This window comes from Urocitellus parryii, chromosome 3 (genome assembly GCF_045843805.1).
Source record: "Urocitellus parryii isolate mUroPar1 chromosome 3, mUroPar1.hap1, whole genome shotgun sequence".
Classification (NCBI taxonomy): domain Eukaryota; kingdom Metazoa; phylum Chordata; class Mammalia; order Rodentia; family Sciuridae; genus Urocitellus; species Urocitellus parryii.
The window spans coordinates 37,578,782-37,604,180 of NC_135533.1; the positions used below are offsets into that span (position 1 = coordinate 37,578,782).

A 25,399-nucleotide genomic window follows, 5' to 3' on the forward strand; every position below is an offset into this window, starting at 1 on the left:
CTCGTCTGGCATGAGTGTGGCGTGGGTTCGATCCTCAGCACCACATACAAACAAAGATGTTGTGTCCGCCGAAAACTAAAAAATAAATATTAAAATTCTCTCTCTCTCTCTCTTCTCTCTTTCTCTACCTCTCTTTAAAAAAAAAGAAAAAGAAATAAAATTTAAGAAGATAACCAAAATTGAAATTTCAGTGTTTTCTGTTTTGATTACATGAAAGTCCAGCAGCACTGAGTTAATTGGTTATTTTCCTTCATTCACTTAAATGCCAGAAAGTAACTACTTTTACACTTTTTTAAAATTTTTTATTATTGTTGGTCTTTCAAAACCTTACATCTTTCTTGATATATCATATTTCACAGTTTGATTCAAAAGGGTTATGAACTCCCACCTTTACTCCGTATACAGATTGCTGAATCACATCAGTTACATCAGTTACAATTCCATTGATTTACATATTGCCATTCTAGTGTCTGATGAATTCTGCTCTCTATCCTATCCTCTACTATCCCCCCTCCCCTCCCCTCCCCTCTTCTCTCTCGACCCCCTCTACTGCAAAACATTTCTTCCACTTATATTATTCTTCCCTTACCCCTCACTTCCTCTTGTATGTAATTTTGTATAACCCTAAGGATCACCTTCCCTTTCCATGCAATTTCCCTTCTCCCTCCCTTTCCCTCCCACCTCTCATCCCTATTTAATGTTAATCTTCTTCTCCTGCTCTTCGTCCCTACTCTGTCCTTAGTTACTCCCCTTATATCAAAGAAGTCATTTGGCATTTGTTTTTTAAGGATTGGCTAGCTTCACTTAGCATAATCTGCTCTAATGCCATCCATTTCCCTCCAAATTCTATGATTTTGTCATTTCTTAATGCAGAGTAATACTCCATTGTGTATAGATGCCACATTTTCTTTATCCATTCATCTATTGAAGGGCATCTAGATTGGTTCCACAATCTTGCTATCGTGAATTGTGCAGCTATGAACATCAATGTAGCAGTGTCCCTGTAGCATGCTCTTATTAGGTCTTTAGGGAATAGACCAAGAAGGGGAATAGCTGGGTCAAATGGTGGTTCCATTCCCAGCTTTCCAAGAAATCTCCATACTGCTTTCCAAATTGGCTGCACCAATTTGCAGTCCCACCAACAATGAACCAGTGTACTCTTTTCCCCACATCCTCGCCAGCGCTTGTTGTTGTTTGACTTCATAAGTCCTTGTGATACATAATATATTCTCACTTCTCAGACTCCATCATTAGCTCTTCTCAAAGTCTCATTTTCCCATATCCCAGAGACACTTGAGAAATCCAGTTATTTTGTTGTTCTAATTGCTTTTCTTTAAATAATATATCCCTGCAGCTTTTTCCCCCTTTCTCTATTCTGAGAAAAAGGCAATAGAAAAAAACTGTTAAATGGTAAAAAAGAGCAGAAGGTGGTGAAACTCCACAGGTTACTGATTTTATTTTGTAACACAATGATTCATTTACATGATTTTATTTTTTAAATGCAACTATAATCCTACCCTTCAAGGAGGACTAAAATATAAATGCTGAATAAACAGCATAAGCAATAATTTTTAAAATATCACAGTGATAATATATTATTTACAAAATAACTGTATCTAAGACATAATACTGTATGAGCCAAGAGTTCCTCTGGCCAAAAGAGAGTACCTTGGCCCCTCTTGTACTGCTTTATAGAATTATTGTATAAATTTGTGCTTACAACATTCACTATAAATGGACTAAAAAACAAATACATATATAACACATACAGACACAGAGACATGTTTAAAACACAAACCGTGTTTTATTTGTTCTATCAGTTCCTCATGTGTATCAATTGAACTTGTTTTCAGGTATGATAGCCATCTTCGAAAGAGGTTTGTAAACTTCATATACCTTCTTTCTCCTCTCCTAATAATTGCCTTTGTGTAGGTATATATGTATGTATCATTCATCCATTTGTTGTTAACTATATGAATGCTAACAGAGACCTGGAATTGATACATAAATTAACATTTTTATTGTTGGCAAATGACACTAATACTTCACACTACTTAGCATTCCACAGATTATCAACAATCACAGATGACTCTGTTGTTACATTAGATTTACCTTTTGTTAGACACTAATGTCTCTCTAATTAGGAAGTGAACTAGGATGAGAAAATTAACCATAATGTTTTTGATTAAATGCTTAACATACCCCTTTTTTAAGTAGTAGGACTTTTAAGAGATCTAGAGTTAACTGAAAATTGTCATTATCAAGGGTGTCTCCTTCAATTAGTAATCAGAGGGGAAGAACATGTACTATTGTGTTTGAAGACCAATAGGTCTCATTGCCAGATCTGGGCTTTAGTGAGAATTAATGAAGCACAAAGTCTAAACTATTAGTGCTTTTGCACTTCTTTAATAGGATTCAATTTGTGTAGATCCTGTAGCAGTCAATGTTATAAAGACTCTTGTCTTTAATTACTTTTGTAATAGACTAATTTCAATCCAAAGAATGGATAAGGAAACTCAAGTTTTCCTAAGCATTTGCAAGCTTCTGAAGATTTAAAAAAGGGAATATTATATTTTTATCCAAGATATTAGTTTTTATCACATACTTTCTTATTCTGTACTACTATTAAAAATATTTTTTTCAATAAACTGAAACTCATGTTCTAGGAAACAAAATTTTTATTGAATGCTATTATTGTTGAAATTTTGTTCATCCAAATAAAAAATGATGCAAATGAAATTATTGAAAGAAATATTACAAAAGGTGAGACAGAAATATGTTTTATTAAATCTGAAATTAGGCATTCTGAAAACCCAAGAGACTCTAATAAGCATTTTTCAAATTAAGAGAGTTAGCAATGTGGATAGATAGAAGTTAAATATACAAAAGTCTATAGCTTTACTCTCGTAATAAGCACCTACACTTGGAAACATGCTTAATTATTTTTATAGCAGTAAGGGTAAAAATTACCTGTAAAATATTTAGGAATAAATGCAACAAGAAATTCTGGAATCCACATAAAGATTATTATGTTAAAACACACATTATTAGAGCAGTAGAAATAGAAAATGCATTTTTGATGGGAATTAAAAATCACATCAAATACAAATCATCTTGGAAATCACAATACAGCTTTTCTTGGAGTTTCATGTAGTGACCTCATTATTAACTATAAAATCATAAAGTAAATGGAGTGCAAATCGGGAAAATTTACTAATGCTGATTGAGAATAATACTATACAGTTGCTGTAGGAAAATTTACATCAAACTGTACAGAAACAGACAAATAGATCAGTCATAAGGTCTAGAGAATCCATAATCAGAGTCTAAAAACATCTAGGATATTCCCAGTACATGGGGGAAAAGGTGATCCATTTAAAATGCGGCCAGTGGAAACATACATTCAACTGAAAGAAAATAAATAATGAAGCTCTCTCTTGCACATATACAAAGGAAAGTCCAGATAGACTATAGGCATAAACTTACATAAAACTACATAATATAAATCTTTCCAGAAAGTTTAGGAGACTAAATATGTAATTTATGACTAGGAATGTTACCTTAAATTTGACTAAAAGTGCAGAAGGTGTAATAGAAAAGAAGTACATACATGATGTTTTAAAAAACAAAACTTGTATTTGTCATTAGACAGAAGACAGAGTTGAAACATTTTCAATTAATATTATAAAGATTGAATTATTATGTAATATGGATTTCTCTAAGTTGTTAAGGAAATCATAAAGAGAAGAGAAATATTACATTATCTTTTGTTCATTATATATACAGAAACATAGAAAGGGCCATATGTAAATGGTGAAGTGCTCAGATGCACTACTGAGAGAAATGAAAATCTAAACAACAATGTAATATCCTTTTATGAGACTGGCATGAAGAACTTTTGTTTAGAGGAGTGAGAGGAATTGTCCTCCTAAACATTGAGAATAGAAATGTCAGGTGGTACCACCTTTTGAGAAAGCATATAGAAATATCTTTTCAAATTTAATTTGACCCTGCAATCCCACACCTGGGAATATGCCTGAAGAAATAAAAATACATTTCACACAGACATTTATATGAGGATGTTTATTGCAGGCTTTTCATGGTAGCCATAAACCAGAAATAAAATTAATGCCCATCAATAAAAGAATTTAAGAACAGATTAGAAATATTCTACATAAATTAGAAGGTTCTCCACAGTTTTATTTCACAAACAATAAGGTGTAGAAAAATGTATAGAGTAAAAAAACATTTTTTAAAAGTAAAACACTAAACAAAGTTAGGTGTATGTGTATATGTGTATAGTCCATATGAGAACATAATATGAATAAAACTTACCAATATAAATTAAATTCCATGGGAAAATAGATTGTGTTTGATGTGTTAATATAACACAAAATAGGAGAAAATTAATCTGGTATATAAGACGTAATCCACTTTATGTAAAATTATGCATTTGGACTTACGATACATAGCCACAAAAAGATTAATAGTGGATATTTCAGAGTAGTTAGATTATAAGTAGCTTTTCCTTTTTCTTTATAGTTTAGTATTGCTCTAAGTTTAAAAATAAAGTGACATTTATATGATCAGAAAAATAAATCTACTTCCATTGTTTATAAAGAGTATAAAATAACTAGTTTTAAATATAATTATGTTATTCAATATTTATATCTAATCTAAAGGACACAAAGCAAAGAAACTATCAGCAGGAAAGAAGAAATAGAAATAAAAGAGTTATATTTATTGTTACTAAAATATACTGGCCTTCAGATGTTAACTTCAATTTTAATTTTGTAACAATGAGGCCTGTGATGAATGTTCATAAGGGATTTCACTACGATCTTTGCCTCCATATCTAGGCATGAGCAACTGAGTTTCAAAAGTAATTTAAGGTGATTTATATATTTTATTTCAATTTTTAAATTAAAATGGCCATATGAATAAACAGTAGTTTCTTTCATTTTCTTACTTTTAAAATGAGAGACAATGTAGAGGAATGCACAAGGAAATACTAACATCATGTTGTCCTAATATGTAAGTCAGTTTAAATATTTATAATTTTCTTTGTATAATAGTTATTGAATCCTATTGTTGTCTAATTATGCGGCAATTTTATAATTATTCTAATGCCCTTACCTCATATCAGAATTGCTGACAGAATCTGTCCACCCTGCCAGGTAGTATTTACTTTATCACAGAACAAATCTCTAGCCTGGTCTGATACTTTCTTAGCATCCAGTCGTCTTCTGTCAGATTAGAGAGCAAGTTGATAACAGGAAACCATGTGGATGACAAACATTTTGTCAATAATGTAATGGTTTTTCTCAGAACTATTCATATAAGTAATTAAAAATTCTCTTCTTACTTTTTAATCTTTTTTTCCCTATGAATTTCCTAAGTAGCAATTCCAATCAAAGTTCAACAATGATCTTCTTTTATTAAAGTAAGTAGGCCTCTATTATTTTTCAAAACATTGTTATAAGTCTAAACTATTTTTACCCACCTCATTTTAAAAAATGATAAATGATTCTGGACAAAATACATCAGAACTATTTTTTTTTTTATCAATGCCATACCTATGGCATTGAGGTAATTGCCTTACATTAATTTGTTTATTTTACATACGGAAGTGCTATCATGCATTTGTATACTAATGAAATAATAAATGCAATGCTTATAAGGGAGTTAAAAGCATAAAGACATAACTGAAATTTCAACTTTAAAAAAGTGATATTGCCAACACAGTCATCTCCAATAGAGATGAGCCCCACAGAACAATGGGTGCAGTTTCAAGGGCTTTATTTACCAGGTGTTAAAGACAATATCCAAGTGCTAAACATCTCCTCACAGTCCTCTCAGAGGAGAGAGAGAGGGGGAACAAAGATCCAACAGACATTCACAAGTAGTTCACATTCTAGTTGACAAAACACTACACACGAATGATAGAAAACTTACTAATTATCAAGGGCAAATAAACCTACCAAAACCAAGGCCATTCATTTAATTCCAAGATTACAGAATTAGACCTTTTTCATTTGACCTGTACTCTTCCATCAGTTGCTCTCAGTAAGTGTCCAGGTAGGTGATCAAAGTTCATTTTGAACTATTTAGTTCCATCTGTAGCAACAGTATAGAACAATTGCTCCCTCTCTCAATTCATTCTCAGCTTCCCTTGTTCCTCTGTCTCCCTGGACTCTAGGCTGTCAGCTTCATAATGAATGTAGGAGGTAAAGTGAAGCTTTGAAATAAAAAAATATGTCATCAGTATGCTTTACCAAGCAACTCCACAAACTGCATTAGGAAATGTTTTCAGATGAATTTACTTTACAACACACTGCTGTGGTTGTTCAAGTGCAAGCAGTTTCAGAAATCAGATTTGCAAATTAAAACGAAGATGACATGGCTGAGCACATGCTTCATTCATGATGATTTCACAGTGTGTCCTATTCTGATTTATACTTGTCAAAATTAACATGACAAGACATGAACCATTATGTGTTTTATTCTACACTGTATTATCTAAACCATGAGAAACTCAACTTAAACTAATTTCTACTCAACTCAACCCTTTCATTTCTTTCTTTTTGTTCATTTCTACCTTTTCCTTTCTTTCTGCTGAGAAATTGTATAAACTTTATATGATTCTTATCATGATATCCCTTTACTAACAATTTCTGCACAATTTACAATATTATCCTCATTTTCATATTTACATGTTTTAATTGTAAAATTTAGTCTATCTTACATTCCTTGCTTTATCTTTTTTTTTTTTTTAACCACATAGAAAACTGCACACTGTTTTGAACTAAGTCACAATGTTCTGTTTTTATAGAGGTTCCTGCAGACTAAAACTCTTGGCACTTTGAGGAATCAATTCAGAAAATCTCTTTATATCCTGCTTCATTTTGAATGCAGTGTTTTATAGATTAGGTGATAAAGTCATTAAGGATGAAATAATTCAGAAATGCTAAGTCAGTAAATTGTTTTGTAATGGAAATCTGTGATGCAGCAATTCTTTCTCCAGAGAAATATCTATGATTTATTTGAAGATCAAAATAGTCAATGACGTTAGCTATTACAGATTTTTATTGATTTGTATTCTTTGGGTATATGTGAATACATTCATTTTTTTTTTTGAAGAAGTAAAATTGGGCTTTGGATGAGTTTCTTTTATTTTTAAAAATAAATAGAGTGTTACCAAAGCAATTCCTGCTGATTAGTAAGTTCATTAGGGTTGAGGGATGAAAAAGGAATATATGAGCAGTTGTCTTCCCATTTCATTATTAATATCATACTATATTTACCATTTGAATGTTTTTACCTTTATTTTTAAAAATAAATAATATAAAAATATATACACACCAGAAAGTAACAATCTTTATTGATCTCATTCCTAGGAAATAATCTCATTAATTTGGCATATATACTTAGTATTTTTAGGGTTGCTTTTTTAGTGCATATTAATTATACATAATAATGAATTTTGTTGTGCCATATTCATGCATGCATATAGCATACTTTAATCATTTCTACCAACCAACGTACTTCTCCTCTTCCTATGCCCCCGTCCCCTTGCTCTTTAATAAATTTTGGGATCTTAGCAGAAAGATATTTATAATAAAATATATAAACTTACAAAGTATGCATTTGTCTTCTTACTACTAATCTTATCCTAGCATACTAAAGATATATAGATCTAGATAAGGTATTATTTTATTGTGGAATCACATTTACAATGTATATACATCATTAGTTCCTCATGGGATATTACTCTACCTTACTGAAAGATTTAAATATTCTAAGGAGAGAGTTGTGTTCTTTTCTTTCCTCTTTTTGTTTGCTACGATCTTTAGCATCTAAATATTTTTAAAGTCGTCCTTTGGTATTAACAAAAAAGTATATTTTACTTAGCCATTCTCAAGTTAGATACCAATTTTAAATGCAAAATTATTTGACTCTTCCCAATAACCCTGACCTATATTATGCAGGAATGCTCTCCATGCTAGAATTAAGAATTAAGGGGTAGAGCTGACTTCAGGCCATAGACTCTGAGGTGGTGCAGAGTCTATTGTATCAGTTGCATAAAACTATTCCTTGTGTGTCTAATATAACATAGTTTCTAATGTCTTAGCAGATGGTGACACTCTCTTTTCTTCTCATACTAATCAAAAAGTAACCTTAAAAAGGGCCACCAAATACTTATCTGACTAAACTTCTCTCTTTTTAACCTGCCTAAAAATCTAAAATTATTTATTCAATATTATTTTCTATTAGTATAATAAAAAGCCATGCATTATTATCATGAATAGATCATATAAATTGTTGTGTTAGATTAAATAACTGGTAACCACTCAGAAGAAAAAATAAAACCCCAGTTAAATCTTCACTTAGTACAGAAAGTTTTTAAAATGAGATAGTTCAGGTGCTTCTTAGAAAAGCTTTAGATAGCTGGATCTGTTGTTCTGTAATCCTAGAGACTTGGGAGGCTGAGGCAGGAGGATAGAGACTTCGAAGCCAGCTTCAGCAACAGTAAGATGCTAAACAACTCAGTGAGACCCTGTCTCTAAAATAATACAAAATAGGGCTGGGGGTGTGGCTTAGTGGCTGAGGGCCCTGAATTTAATCCCTAGTTTCTCTCCACCAAAAAAAAACAAAAGGTAGCCTCGCAACTTAGTGAGGCCCTAAGAATCTTAACTTAAAGACCCTGTCTCTAAATTTTATACACACACACACACACACACACACACACACACACATATAGATATGGGTTGGGGAATGTGGCTTAGTGGTTAACTGCCCCTGGATTTGGTTCAATCCCTCTACCAAAATAAATAAATAAATAAATAAGCTTTAGATACATCTTCCTAGCTAGGAAAGAGAATACAGTCAAAGAATTAAATATTTCCACACAAAGGAAGACTAAAATAAAAGGCAATTCATAATTTTGTACCCATTCCCTTCCCTGCAGTGATATAAAACATACCTAAAATTTTAGATTTATAGAATATATAAATTAGAAGGTAAAACATAAGCAAGGTCAGAGCTATTAAAACCTTATTTCTTTGAAGGAAAGATTGAACACATAATAGATACTCATTAAATATTTTTTTCAAATAAATATATAGATCAACATGATGAATTTTGCCTTTGGGGAAAGAAGATATGAAATTCTTTATCCCACTAGACAACTCATGCCTCTTCCTACTCAGAGTGAGACTAAGCAAAGAAATAACTAAAAGCAAAACTTTAGAAGAATCTTACATTTTGATGCAGCCACATCAATGTTTATATCAGCTCAATTCATAGTAGCTAAACTATGGAACCAAACTAGATGTCCTTCAACAGATGAATGAATAAAGAAAATGTGGCATATATACACAATGGAATGTTGCTTAGCCTTAAAGAAGAATAAAATTATGGCATTTGCAGGTAAGTGGATGGAACTAGAGAATATCATGCTAAGTGAAATAAGCCAATCTCAGAAAACAAAGGCCAAATGTTTTCTCTGATAAGAGGATGCTGATCCATAGTGGGGATGGGGTAGGGAAGAATGGAGGAACTTTGGATTGTGCAGAGGGAGTGGGAGAAGGGGAGGAATTGTGGGAATGGGAAGGATGGTGGAATGAGACAGGAATGATACTGATATGACTCTCCACCATATGTAGTCAGAGGAAAGAGAAATTGTACTCCATTTGTGTACAGTGTGTCAAAATGCATTCTACTGTCATGGATGACTAATTAGAACAAATAAAAAAATCAATAAAAGCAAAAAAAAAAGAAAAGAAAAAGAAGAGTCTTACATTTCTTAGTATGATGGTATTACAAATGTATCCTTAACATTTGTGCCTCAGGAACCTCTCTTTCCTCTTACCTTGTTTCTCACTCTCACCTTCTTTCTTAATTATTATGATCTAGAAGAAACAAACAAACAAAAAAAAACTATGCCCTACCTCTATATTAGACTTCCTCTTCCTTTATTGCATTACAGAGTTAGAAACCTAAATAAAGATGGTGGTTGGGGAGAGTAAAATGATACTCTTTCTCATCCCTTTCTCTTCTTTCTTGGACAACCTGGGGCTAGTAGAGTTTGGTAATCACACACAATTCTAAGTGTCATACCTGATTATATTAAACAACATGTATAAGGAAACCTTAGTGGTTATCATCATAGAGAATTATTCACAGGCAGAGCCAGTATTGGACTTTAGTGCTTGGGCCACTTGCAGTCATCCTAGAGTGACGCAGGCTCTGGTCTACAGAGGATAGGGAAGCCTTGAATGACCAATTTAAAGAATATATATCATTTGTGAGACAAAATAATAGAGTGTCAAAATGACACAGGTAATTTTTGTATTTCTGTTTCTACCACTTGCCAGCACGACCTTACCCTCCTAAAATTTTTTCATTTGTTTGTCACAACTCTGAAGGTTGGAGGCTGATACCAGGCAGCAATCAGAACATACGCTCAAACAGTTACATGGAAATTGCTATGACTGCATTTCTTCTGGAGTTGGTCATGTATTGTCTTTTGAATGTCAATATCTTCATTGCTGATACCTAATTCAGGTCTTCCTCACCCCTTTCACGACCTCAGTATTAGCAGCCTAAATTCTGGAATCTGGGCAGCAATATATCCTGTATGCCATTCTTATTCATGACTATAATTTTGTCCTAACTTATAGAAAAAAAGCTCAGTGTCTCTGCCTTATTATCAAGGTCATGAAGCTTCCTTTCCAAAGTTATCAGCTGCTCTTCTCCACCTGCTCCTTCAATTTGAGCCATTCCAGTGTCATCTTGGCCCTCTACAGATAACCTGCTCATTCTACTTCTGAGATTTACTTATAAATCCAGTTTGACATGGAATGCTCAGTATTCCCATCATACCATACTTAGATAAGTATAATCCATTTTCAGGAACTAGGTCAAATCATATCACCTTACCAAATTAGTCCAGCTGATACAGATGCAAACTTTCTTTTAGAACATTTATTTGCTTATATCTTTATCCTGTCATCAAGTAATTATTTTTAACCAACTATTAACTCTAAAGTATACAGCCCATAAAAGATAAAAAAATATCTGGACCAATCTGGAGTTATAGTAATTTAAAGAAATTTTGTTTAGTAATTTCTCCTGATTTCTCATGTATAGAATTAAAGACATCAAGTACAAAAACAAGGCTTTACACAGAATACTGATTCATTATTTCTTATTTAACTTTATTATATGAGATCCTCAATAGATCAACACCTGCCAGAGAAATGTGTCTTTTTAATTTTTTTTAAAATTTTGTATTTATTTAGAGACAGAGTCTCACTGAGTTGCTTAGCACCTTACTATGGCTGAGACTGGCTTTGAACTTGTGATCTTCCTGCCTCAACCTCCTGAGCCTCTGGGATTACAGTTGATTGTCATTGTGCCTTCCCAGAGAAATGTATCTTTGAAAACCTTTGTGAAATTTGAAATGTATCAGCATGTGATATATTGTATTAAATCCAAATGTATTCAAATTTCATACCAATTAAACTAATTTCTGAAAAATTCATATTTATTACTTTTGAGTTAGGATGTACATCTCTATTTTATATATATCTCCATTCTTAGCCATCTATCAATGAAAATTTATATATATTCACATGTCTACATAGGCCAGGTTGTGGTCTCGCATATAGCTCTGAGTATCCTTTTGAACACTTTGACTCATTTTGTAAAGTCAAAGAGAAAAGTTATTGTAATCTCAACTTTTGGTAGACATCATTGATTTTTCTTTGACAAAAAATCTTTGTTTATTCCAGCACACTACACTGTATGCTTCTGTCAACATTCTAAGAATTTTACAGTACAAAGCCTTATTGTATTAAGCACAGCACAGTTATTTAGTTCATTTGCAATTCAATTGCTATCCTGTTAAATAGTACCCAAACAAACTTTCCATTATTTTAAAATTCAGTTATAAGTGACCAAATATTTGTACTAAATAAAGGAGAAAATATCTCCTAAAGAAACTTTAGAGAAATAACTACATAATCACATAATAAAATGATACAACATAGAAAAATAAAGAACAGTATGGTGAAAGTGTGAGTAGAGTCTAAAATAATGTTTCATAGATGAGCAAAACATTTGTAAAAAGTATATATTACAAAACACACAAAATTACTAATACCACACATCAGTAAATTCTAGAAGAATAAGCACATTCTTCATTAGGTTTTACAGAGTATTTTAATGATTTATTTAGTTCCTTATGCTATGGGAATTTTTTTTCCTTTTGAAAACACTTCCTCCTATTTAAAACCCTTCTTGTTATATTTAAGTCAGAGGGAACTCAGTACTACTCATATCAAGCTAGTTATTCCAGCAAATAAATGAAAACAATGGGTGAGATCACTTTTGCTGCCAAGGAAATGCAAGGTCACTGCCCCAATCAGCAGCCAGACTGCTCAAGGAAGTGCCAGTTCCCATAGGAATGTGCTCTCACATCATCTCAAGCAAGAGAACCAAATGGCATTATCAAATGGGAGATATTAATAAAACTACCAGGAAAAGTGAAGGAAGTGGGATGGACCTTATTTAAGAATTGTGTGGGTAATGATTAGGCAGTGATATCTCCAATCTGAGTTCTGGCTAGTTCCAACTCCAATTCCCTTCCTGTAACTTAACATCAAAGATTTCAAATGCTACTCCACCTTCCTTCTGTACAATAGTCCCGTGAAAGAAACCTCATTTAAAAAAAATACTCAATACTGTATTGTATATTTAAAAATTTCTAAGATGGTAGATTTTATACTAGATGTTCTTAGCACACAAAATAATTATAATAATGTAATAACAATAAAAGGGTTAGGAGACTATTTAGGATACACTTATGGCTTCGATAGCTTCATGTCTATATTCTTATCCCCAAACTCAGCTAGTTGTATAAAGTTATGCATTTTTTAAATATGGGAATACATTTTAAGAAATGCATTATTAGACAATTTCATCCATATACATTAGAGAATATATTGATAAAATCTTAAATAGTACAGGCTGCTGCATACCTAGTGTGTGTAACTATATGTGCCACGATTTTATATGACTGGCAGTGCAGTAGGTTTGTTACACCAGCATTTCTAAAACACATGAGTAATATGTTGCTTTTACAAAGTCACAATAGCTATAGCATCACTAGGTGATAGTAAATTTTCAGCTCCATTATAATCTTATGGGACCACTGTATATGTGGTCTATGTTGACCAAAACATTTTCATGCAACACATGACTTCACATTAAATATGTATGCCTTTTTATATGTTAATCATTCCTAAACACAATAGTTAAAAATACTTCTGGGAAGTGAGAGGGAGATGAAGACATCCTGGCCAAAGTAAGATAGATAGTTTTACCCTAGAATGTAGGAAGCAACACTGGTGGTCATTTGGATATTCTTGAATTTGACAGATATTTACAGGTAGACACTGACAATATGAGCCCTTAGTTGCTGCTATCAATGCCAACTAATTGGTACCAATGACTAAACAGCTTGGTGGCTTATGATATAAAAGTAGAAGTGACAGATACCATTAGTAAAGAAGTTTTCATTAACAAAGATTAAATAAACAAGTGCTCAGAATTTACAGTAAATCTGCAATACCAAGAATTGCACATTTTCTATTTTTTACAGAAATTTATATTTAATTTTTTTTAGTTGAAGTTGGATACAATACATTTATTTTATTTTTATGTGGTCTTGAGGACCGAATCCAGCTTCCCGTACCTGCTAGGCGAGTGCTCTACTGCTGAGTCACAACCCCAGCCCCAGAAAATGTATATTTTAACTATGCAACAGTAATTGTTTAGTGCTAAATAGGCAATGTACTATTGAGACATATTCTAAATGATGACTCATGAATGAAACAAATATAAATCTATATTCTCTTAGTTGGATACTATATACTTTTTGAGAATGTTCTTTTACACGTTTTGGTCATTTTTATAATCTCTTAAATTTTCATTTTACCTCAGCTGATTTACTATTTACTAAAAAACCCAACTTTGAAAACTGAAAACCTTCCTTAAAATTCAATACTTTAGCATTTTCTGGGAGCTGATTATGTGCTTCGCATTGCCTTAGTTGGAGACTATATAGGTTAGTATTGTTTCTTTCTTCCATAAAATAATTTAATCTAGCCACTCACCTATTGCTATTCCATAGACTATAACTATATACATATAAGTAGATGTGTGTTGGCATATATCTTTGATTCTGAGGAAACTTTCAATAGTTAACAAAATGTAATTTTTAATGATCTGGGACCTGACCTAATGAATGAGCTCTTCAGTTTTTCCAGTACAATAGTATCTGTTTTTTCAAGGAAAGAAAATAAATTGAGGGAAAGTACAGAAAGAAATAGAATTGAACTTGGACAATAATGTAGGCGAACAAATCAGAATGGGAGGTATGCATAAACAAACCATAAGTTTGAAGGAAAAAACATCATAATCAGTGAGGAATATTAAATGAGAATTTAAAAAAAAGCAAAGCAGAGATCTTGTTTTATAATATTGACCACAGCAATTATGCAGTTACTGTGGATTCTAATGCTGGTTTCATGGACAGTATAGCTTTCAGCATTTGTCCTCATGTCCAATTGCTCCAATATTTTGAATTGAAAATATAAACACCCTTTGTAGGAGCATGAACATGTATGAGCTTCCTTTTAACTTATTATAGATAAAGTGCATGCTTTATTTATTTATCACTCCACGATCTCACTCTGTTCCAAATGCAGCACTTTCAGGGAACATGCAAATATTAAGACAGTGGAAGACTTGACACTTCTGCAGTCACTCAGTCTCATTATAAAGGGGGAAAGTAGACCCAAAGCAGACATAGATATAAGGTATTCCCTAAAAGCTCATGTATGAGACAATGTAAGAATTTTCAGAAATGAATGATTAGATTATGAGAGATGTGACCTAAACAGTGGATTAATCCACTGATATGGATTAACTGGGCAGTAACTGTAGGTTGGTAGGATATGACTGGAGGAGGTAGTTTACTGGAGATGTGCCTTTAGGGTTTATGATTTGTTCTTGGTGAGTGGAGCACAGTGCTCTCTCTCTCTCACCACACCCCGACCCCGGACCTGCCCTCTGTTGCTTCCTGGTCACCATATCCTGAGCTGTTTTCCTCCACCATGCCCTTTCACTATGATGTTCTGTCTCACTCAGGCCCAGAGCTATGGAGTCAGCCAACCATGGACTGTAATATCCGGAACCATGAGCCAAAATAAACTTTTCCTTCTCTAAATTGTTCTTGTCAGGTCTTGTAGTCACAGTAACAGAAAAAAAGATGACCAAAACAATATATATATATTTATAAAATAAATATGTGTAAAATAAATTAAAAACCCAGTAATAATGTACTTCCTCATAAATAATTTGCATTAAGGTCCTCATTAAAGATAATATGGAACCATAAAAATAAGCCAAATATTATTTCCTCATTTCTTTATCTTAAAGTTTTAAATATTTTGAATAATGCATATACTTTTATAATACTGCCTTTTTGTAAGTTATAATTTATAATTATAATTTTTTATAATTTATAAGTAAATAAACATATATGTACATATGTGTGTGTATATAATATATATATATATAGTTATGCTCTATAATAATTGTAGAGATTCTAGACCCAGAGGATATGAAGTCCAAACATTTAAACTTGACATCCAAGACACCTTAGATTTCCCAGTTTCTCTTTGATGCTAATTTTTACTCTCTTTAGAACCTGAGGTGTGTACAACATGGAGGCATGATATGCTTGTGAATGGAACCATTAATAATGCAAATCAGCCTCTTCAACTTTATGCACACCTATTTATTTTAACATCAGCATCATTATCTCCAAGAGGCCATTCCTGATTCTATCAACTTCCTTCCAGGAAGAACTCACTACCTCAGTTGTGATTTGCATGTGCTGTCTTTCTTCTATTGACATGAGAGAATGCCTTTAGTATTTTACTGGTTCTTTTGTGCCATTTTTCCTATAATTAAAAAAAAAAAATAGGTCCCTGAAAATTGGGTCTGTGCTTTGTTTTATTTGGTTTTGTCAATATATTCCAGCACCTAGAATGCCTCAAAGTCTTTAATTTTGTTGAAAAAAAAGTAGTTCAATAAATGTATAGTAAATGAACTAATAAGCAATGTAACAACGACACCAAAGTAATCCTGTGTTTCTGACATGGTACCCCAGAAGAGCTATTATATATCAGTCCTGGGCAGCAGAAAATGGACTGCAAACTCATTTGGGTTAATTCAGAAGAGTTTAATAGAAGGTTTTGTTTTTTGTTTGTTTGTTTGTTTGTTTGTTTGTTTTTTTAAACGAGAGTGGCAATGTTAACAGAAATCACCAAGAAATGAGGTAGCACCTTGGGGTTAGCAACCACAGACACATTCCCACTCTAAGGTGATGAAGAAAAGAAAGGAAAAGATTTTGTCAGCACCCAGGAACACCTAGAGCTAAGGAGAAAGCTGCTGGACAGGGGTCATGGTCTTTGTTAGAGGAACTCAGTCACTGCTGAACCATGAACAGATAGGGATAAATTACCCAACTTCTCTGTCTTCCCACCTTCTGCTATATCTATACTACTGCCATCTCCTACTGGTAGAATCCCACCAGAAATCAGAAAACTAGGGGCCTCACGAATGTTCTGCTCCAAGGTCATCCTCAGGCACAGTGGCAGGAAGAATGAGGCTTGACAATGGACCTCTAATCTGTTGTAATACACTGCCTGATTGGCTCCATATTTTGAGACAGGTACAAGGTTTCTTTTTTAGCCATCTACAGTCTACATAAGAGCATGGACATACTGAATGGCTTTTTTTTTTTATATAATTCTTTAGTCAGGTGTGGTAAAGGGGCAGCAGAGATAAGCTCATAAGAAATCAGAATAAATATCTGGCAGGCATATCAATACTTTGGATATTAAAGAAAGTTTTAAAATCTAAATGCCTGCTATTCATGAATGGGAAGTAGTAATTTTATAAATGGATTCTGAATAACCTAAGAGGAGTCAGTGTTACTTTAAATAGCGGGCAATATTCTTCCTTTTTTTTTCCAGTAACAGTAGAATTAAATTTGCAATTTCACCAATCCAAAAGTTGTAGTGTGGAAATGGGTTCTCAGGAACCATATATCCACCAAGTACAAAACCTTGCAGGTGCTCTCAAGACCATGGAGAGCTATGTTATTCTATATGCACTGTATGTAAATTTGCCATGATATTTCACTAAAAAATTGATTCATGGAACATGCTAAAAATTAATTAACTTTCTGCCAAGAAAGATACATAGGGTTTTATGATCACAATTTCAGGTATGGTTTTTGTTTGGGTTCATAAGAATCACAGAATATGGAAGGCATTTAAAGATTTTTTTTTTTGTCTCTCTTCTATCACTGCCCACACCACTACATGTATGAGGATACTGAGTCCCAGAAAATTTAAATTTCTTTTTCAACTCTGTGTATCATGAATGCTTAGGTTTCTTATGTAGCACTTATGTTTCCTAATCATCCATTAGTTTAATTCTTCCCATTAATTCAGCCAATTTTCAGACTATTGCAGTGCCAATAGTTTTATACCACAATTCTAAAAAGCAATGCTAAAACAGAAACTTGGATCAGTTAACAACTGGTGTTCTAAGGTGAAATAGAAATCAAACAGAAAGAGGTTGACTGTCTTGAGAAGAAATGTAATTTTCTGGTCAACAATTTTTAATTTTGAAGATGAGAAAAGGTGTGTCAAGAATATCATATCAGAGCTAGAAAGAATAATCAGAAAGCCACCTAAGAAGCATCATTCATAACTATCTGAAATGTTCTGGCTGGAATTATATAGGTACTTAAAAGAAAAAAATGAAATTGATAAGGCAAATGAAAAATAAAAAGGCATTGTATCAGCATTTCTATGGGTGGTTAATTATTTTGTTCTTCATTTCTCACCCCTCCTTATTTGTGCCCGAGTGTTTGCTGTATGCATTTATTTAGAATCTGCATAGACCTCCTGCTTTTGGATTAGCCCACAAAAATCTTTTTAAGATTCTAATTCTGTTTTATTCCCTCAGGAATTTACTGAATTTCCCACACTTCTGGGCAGTGTTTCTATTGGACTTGTAATTACAATTAATTGTCTTTGTCAGACAATGTGACAAAATAAAGTGCATTCAAATGGAAGACATTTTCAAGAGTAGGCACTACTCTCCACTAAATGCCTTTGTGTTTGAGCAGATTTCAGACTTTTTCCTAAAACACATTGTGCCTTCTATGTGCATATTCTAGAGGTGAAATGGGACAGCTAAAGCATTGTAGAGGTGGGGATGGCTCATGGCAACACTTTAAATCAAGGATTATGCTGGCTATGGTCTGGAGATAGCTGCCTCCTTTTGCCCATCCTCCACTTCACTTCCAACAACTTCTCTTAGCCAGAAAACTAAGGAACAACATTTACCTTAATTCTCCAATAGCTACACTTCCCCTGTGAGTCAGTGATGAGGGGCTGGCTCCTAAGGAACCTCCTCACATCCTCTGTGGCTCATCCATGCCCCTTCCCTATTGAGATCACCCACTAGAAAGATCTTGGATAGGGTTCACCATTTCATGCTTTCATATTCTAGGTCCTGCTTGTCTATCCTGTAGATTTCAGGGTTTATCCTGAAAGAGGATCCTCATTTATCATAAAGACACTCCATTTCCTTTTTTCTCCACTCATTTCTCCATTTTTCTCCTCCTCCTTTTTTTTTTTTTTTTTTTTTTTTTGAGCAGTAGATGTTTATCTCCTTATTGGTGTTTCTGGCTGATTTCAACGTAGAAGAGGGGCATAAAACTTCATTTATTCCCTCATGTTTAATCACAAACTTCATTTGGTAATACCTATATGATACTCCACATATGGAAGCTCCATGATTTAACTAGTCATTTATTGATAAAATTCAGGCTGTCTTTCTATAACATGTTACAATGAGAATTGTACATATATTTGTATATTTAGATATATATATATATTTTAGAAGAAATTCCTAGGAGAGGAATCACTGCCAAAGGAAATGCACAAAATTGATTTATATCAGATTATCCATCAGGCCATTATTTTAACTTCTTCTAAGTGGAATTTGGGGCCTGTGCAAGTTTAACAGATGAATGAAAGTCTTCCTTAATTTCTGGAAAGTCTTTTGTTAATAAGTTTTGTCTTGTCCTAATTTTTCTATTTCCAAGCACACCAGATTTTTTTTTAAATAATCTTCAAGGTATTTTTATGATAATCTTCTACATGCAGTTATTCTTTAAGATAGTTTACTTTGTGTTCTCAAAGTATTCTTCATACCACTGGTTCTTCTTACGACTCGTTTTCTGTTTTTTGTTTGTTTGTTTCTTGTGTGAATTTCGTTTCTGTCCTTATTTTATAATTCTTCTCTATTTCTTTCCTCAGTTCTACAAAATTATTTTAAGTTCTTTCTATTTTCTTATCTTCTGTTTTTTTTTTTTTTTGTGTGTGTGTGTGTGTGTGGTGCTGGGGAGTGAACCCAGGACCTCACTCGTACTAGTCAAGTTCTGTGCCTCTGAGTTACTTCCCCAGACCTTTATCTCTGTTTGAATAAAGGGTAGTGATTCAAAGTGGGCTTTCTAGCTCAGTCTCAAATCTTTCTGCTTTGGGTTCAGAAAACCACATTTCACCTAATGTCTTTGGTTTCCCAGAGAAATGCGTAATACACTTTCATATTAACTCTTGTCCTGGGTAAGGCTCCAGTACAGCCTTTGGTTCTCAAGCCTTTGAGATTCAGAATTCTCTTCCATTCCTCGTGGAAATGTTAAACCCTCAGTCTGCAAGCTGCTAGTCTTCAGTTGGTAATGATTCATGGTGGGCTTTCTAGCTCAGTCCTGCCTACCCAACATTCTGTTCATAATCAGACTCAAGGGTGTTTCAGCAGCCCCTTTCCCTGCCCCATTAAGGAGGTGGCACTGACTTGATTTTGAATGTTCACAAAAGCTGGCAAGACATAAAGCCCCCCTAAGTTTCTTCCCTCAGTTAGATCTCATTTTACCATGCTTCCAAATCTTCTGTATCAATTGTGGCTTGTTACTGTGACTGTTTCCTATTGTCATAAAAGAATGGGCTTTCATTTGTGCTTTTTATTATTACAGATTTCAGTCTGTTTGAGAGCAGGAAATAGGGCAGATTTATCTTCTTCAGTTTGGGCATTTTAGCAGCAATTCTGTATTTACTTATGACAGCTTCCCCAAGATCCTTAGGTTTATCTGGATAAATTCATTTAGTTATTATAAGAGGGCATTTTAAACCTTGTTGAATGACTTTTTTTTTTTTATCCTCTTACATGATAGAAGTGTTTCTGAATGTGATGGACTGTCAAATGCTTTAATTATTAAATCCTTGACTTGTGGTCCTGTGCTTTTGTGACACTACTGTTTTACTCTTCACTTTATTGGCTTCATGATGTTTTACTGTAATTTTGAGTAAAATATAGGCCCAAATGCCTGGTTTTTGTCACTTTTTCACTAGGGCTTTAATTTTCTTGATCATACATGATAATTCATAGAAAAGAAAAATTGTAATAATCAATTTAATTGTTTAACATAAAGTTTTATTCATATCCTAATATGTCAAGAATATATGTAACTATCATTTTAGAGTTATAGTTTCATACAATATTTCTAATAAGATGTAAGCTCCTGACAAATAATTTGCACATTTTTAAGTTTATTTGCTTAATTCAAACAACTGGGTGGGAATATTAGGCTCTATACAATGGTAGCTAACTATCCTAATTACACTTTTAATTGAGTAGTCAACATTAAATTACATGTCTACAGCATGCTAACTCAGTGGCAGCAGGAGACAACTCAAATTGCCTTGGAGGCTCATTCCATTACTCGACAGAAGCCAAGTAACTAATATAACTGTAATAACCCCAGGAAAAAAAATCAGAAAAATCTCTGGAATAAAAATAGAAAAGAGCAAAATAAGGCTTGCACGGAAAATGCCCATCACACACACACACACACACACACACACACACACACACACACCCCTTCAAGAGTTTGTGAGAACCTGGAGAATGAAGGCAGGAAAAACAGCCACTAGCAAGGCCAGGGCAGTGGAATGAGGAAACCAAAATGGAGAAAGAGCAAAGTACTCTACTGTTGGAAAAGAAGCACAACTGTATGAATACAAAAAAGGCAAATATTCTAAAAGGAGCAGCTAGAACCAGGATATTATGAGAAAGAGTTTGATCTTAGATTAATCCACTTGTTTTATTTACTCATTTATTTAAACTACATCCTCTTCCAAAAAGGATTTCCTCCATATTTCAAAATCCATACATAGCAAAATCACTAAGGCAAGAATGGGTAAAGGAAAAATACTGAGGGTTAGAGAAATGATAAAGCTAGTGGGAAAGCCTGGTAAACAACATAACATGCCACACAATCCTCTTTAGCTTCCCAACAGCCAGAGTAAACAGGAAAATGTGATCTGTTTCCAGGGGACATGAGAGAAACAATCCAGCTGTTCACCAGAAGCATATGGGTTGAGACTTCAGTGAAATTTATCTTATGCTTTTAATCAAGAGAACAGACTGTGTGATAAAGTAGATGACACTCTCAATGTCATTTTTACAATAAATATGATATAAAATTCCGAGTAATGATACTATAATTTCTTCAGTTCAGTCCAAATCATAACTTCATAAATATTTCAGTAAAAGCAATTATGCAAATGATCCAGATATGCCACTCCCAGATGGTCTGGTTTATCCAAGAGCAAAATTGAGAATGTCCAGAGAACATCATATCCTTTAGATAATCCTCAATGAATCTTATTTTCACAGCAAATAAATCATAAATGAGGTAGTCTTTCATAATCTACTCATTATGTACCCAAAGATAATTTGCCAAATAATTTCCACCTAAGAAACACAGCCAATTCATTATGTTTTCTAAGCTAGGCCACTCATGATTAAACACCTTTTACTTACCTTATTTCCTGCTGATTCCTGTTTTCTTCTCTGGAGAGAGTTACCCCATTTTATAAGATATGCAAGAAAATTATACTTAGGTATAGCTCCCTAGGTCATTGTTAAGAGCAGATTTTGTTAATAGGGTAATTTTGAAAATGCTATAAACTTGAAGAGATTAGAAGTGTGCCTTGTTCTATTAACACACCAAAATAAGTATCTAAATTTAAAATCCCTATACTCCAGTCTTTACGTAAATTTGTTTTCTTTGATCTTAGAGAGAAACAGCACTATTGACCTAACTGAGCAGTGTCTTCTCGTGGAGAGTTGCTCATGTGCTAGACTTTTGAAAGGAAAGTTTGAATGCACTCAAGCAGTTTAGGACCTTTAACATGAGCAAAATAGAAACGTGGAGAATCCCACAGAAACAGATCAAAAGCCTTAAGCTTAGGGGTCGCTCACACTTGGTTGTGCAGGTGTGTATAGGTGTGTATTCCAGAAGTTAGTTTTAAACAGTGGTCTTGACAGATAGACACGTGTGGTTAACAATAATAGAATGTTACCTCAGATCAGCAGTCTTCCCCGTCTTGTTGGTGCACATGACCTCCCTGGTCTGATATCCAATCTGAATGTCCCAGTACTTGTTCTCTTGTCGGTTCTGTCTGTTCCTATTTCTCTTTTTCTTGATAAGTTCCCGGGCCTCTGGATCCTTGACTCCTTTGCCTCGGTCCTTTTCCCGATCTTTATTCTTTCCGCGTCTCCTGGCCTGCCTCGCTTGCCTGGAGTGTGGCATGGAGCACGAGCTCCAGGGCCCCACCTGCAAGCTGTACATGCTCTCCTCCGCCTCGCAGGGGCTGGACTGGCACACCTGGAATTCGGTCAGGTTTGGACAGCCAGAGCCTCCAAACTGCGGGGGCGCCACAACATGCCGCGTCCGATGCTGGAGTCCGCTCCCACAGGTTTTGGAGCACTCGGACCACGGGGAGAACTCAGACACGATGCAATCTTGCTGGCAAGGAATGAGGCAAGCCTGTTCCAGGAGAGGCTTGGGCTCGAAGTACTCACAGATGATGTCCTCGGCAGGCATGTCTTTGTCTTTCTGGATGCACGTTACCTCTCTCACCTGAATGCCTTCTTCTCCCTTGATACATTCCAGGGGTTTCTCTAGGCTTTTTGAAATCACTGGCTGACACTGATTCCAGGGTCCCAGCCTCCAGTCGTACAACTCTTTGTGCCAGTCACACACTTTGAAACAGTTTTGCTGGTTACTGGGTCTTCCAGCCTGCTTACAGTTGCTATGCAACGTCGTCCAGCCCTCCACGTGAGCACACCACACAGCCCTGGTTTGGATGCCTCCTGGACCACATTCGTCTCCCATGCATCGGCCCCATGGACCTAAAAAAAAACAACGCAGGAGTTAACAGTGCCACTAAAAGAAAACGACAAGTCACTTCACGTTCCAGACAGATTCCTCAAGACCTAGTACATTAACTTCCCTGAAGTGTAATAAAGTAGGTCTCTATAGGAACCTGTCAGAAAGGAATAATCTCTACCAAGTATTTTTACAAAAGGGAACTGTGTCACGGTGCCTATATAAGGTAACTGCTGGGGCAATTTTACTTTGAGTCCTTTTGGGATTACTGAAAGTTTCCTTTTATTCATTTCCTTCACTTTAGGTAGTTAGAAATCCTGGCTCATAAAGGACATCAGAAATTAGTCACAGCGAAAACCTATTACTCCTGCTTCAGAACCATCAAATCCATTCTAGTAACTGGCAAAGAAAATGGCCCCTGGTGAAAGCCTGCTTCTCCAGCAGACTTAACTTTTCTTGGGCAATTAACTACTTTGTAGAACATACTCTCTTTCGCCTAATTTTTTATTGTTATGGCTGTGACTGCAAGGGTCTAATAGTTGTGTACTATGCCTGCTGACAAAATTTAAAGTGTTGCCTTTCTGGTCACCAAAGCTGAGAATTGAAAAAAATCCTCATTTAATCACATTCAGGGTTTAAATTTACAAAAAAAAAAAATCAAATGTTCTCACTTCTCTAGTCAAGTATAGACATGAATAAGGAAATTTAAATTCAACTGAAAGACCTTCTTCAATTTTCTGGATGTTTTGTTAAGGGGTAATTAGGGGTTTTGTATATTCATTTTCTAAATATGAACTATTTGGTATTATAGAGTTATTTTTAGGGAATACTTAAGTCCATGACTTTAATATGACATATTAGATTTGTACCTTAGAATCCTTCTTAGAAAAGAGAGAGAGAGAGAGAGAGCTTGTATTTTTAATACTATTTCTTTTTCTAAGGTAAATAATAAGATTTTCAAAGCTTTAGCAGACAAATTCCAATTTATGAATTTAGAACTACATTTGAAAAATGTAAAGATCATATTCGTTCCATGAACTTGAGAAATTCTTTGATGACCCTCAACTGTCTTCAACAGGTTGTGAGGGAAGGTAAGGGCCAGGTGAGGGCTCTAGGGTCCTCCGTCCACACATGCACACTGCTTCCTCCTTCCTCATTATTGCTTCTATAAAAAAGCTCTATTTTACTATTATTTTTATTCATGTGGAGATTATGTATTAGACTATGTCTGCAAGAGGCTTCTGCAGCTAAAGAGTGAAAACCTTTAAAGTAGGTCAATGGATTCATTCTACTGATGGGAATAACAAGAGACAGGAGGGGCAAGTGATTTGCCAAGTTGACATCTTGAATGAATAACACAACCATTCTAGATTTTTCGATCCAGTTCTTCTGACTTTTAGTCACAAGATATAACCTGGATTTTAGAGATTAAGGTTCAGACAGCTTCTCCTATACAAAACAATTATTAGCCTACACAGAATGAAATATGAAAAATATGCTCACCAAATTTAATTAAAACAGTTAATTTTGTTTACCAAGAAAGAGGTTTAAAATTTGATTTTTTTTCTTCCTTACAAACAGCATAATCAAGTTGTAAGTGGAAAAGAGGCTTACTATAAATATTGTAACTAACATTGTAACTGATCATTTCTACATTGAATATAAATACGTTATACTTTATTTGTAATACCTGCATTGTTTCTTTATAAAGTTCTATGCAAAATCCATCAAGGACTTATAATGTATAAGGAAACAGTCTTCCCGGAGTATTGATTTGAAGACTTTAAAACTTAAAAACCTAATGGATAGACTGGCTGTAGCTCAGTGGTTTCTTCCACACAGAATGTACAACCAATGGGTGTTTTACATTTGTCATTGTACAATACTAAATGATGTTTTAATCCTACTTTTAACTTCCCAAAGAAAAAATATATATTCACAATTCTGGTGATGTTTTCTTAGAGACTGACCAAGTATTCAATTTGGTAATCACAAAACCTAAGACACTTT

The 25,399-nt window shown here is 34.1% G+C and overlaps 1 protein-coding gene across 1 annotated transcript in view; it reads right to left on the reverse strand.

Moving 5' to 3' along the window:
• The window catches only part of Thsd7a (thrombospondin type 1 domain containing 7A), a 395,412-nt gene that overhangs the window by 208,484 nt on the left and 161,529 nt on the right, over positions 1–25,399 (reverse strand). The window contains exon 2 of the mRNA XM_026397260.2: positions 22,581–23,412. Within this exon, the coding sequence (XP_026253045.2) occupies positions 22,581–23,412 (832 nt within the window). The remainder of the gene's footprint in view (positions 1–22,580; positions 23,413–25,399) is intronic.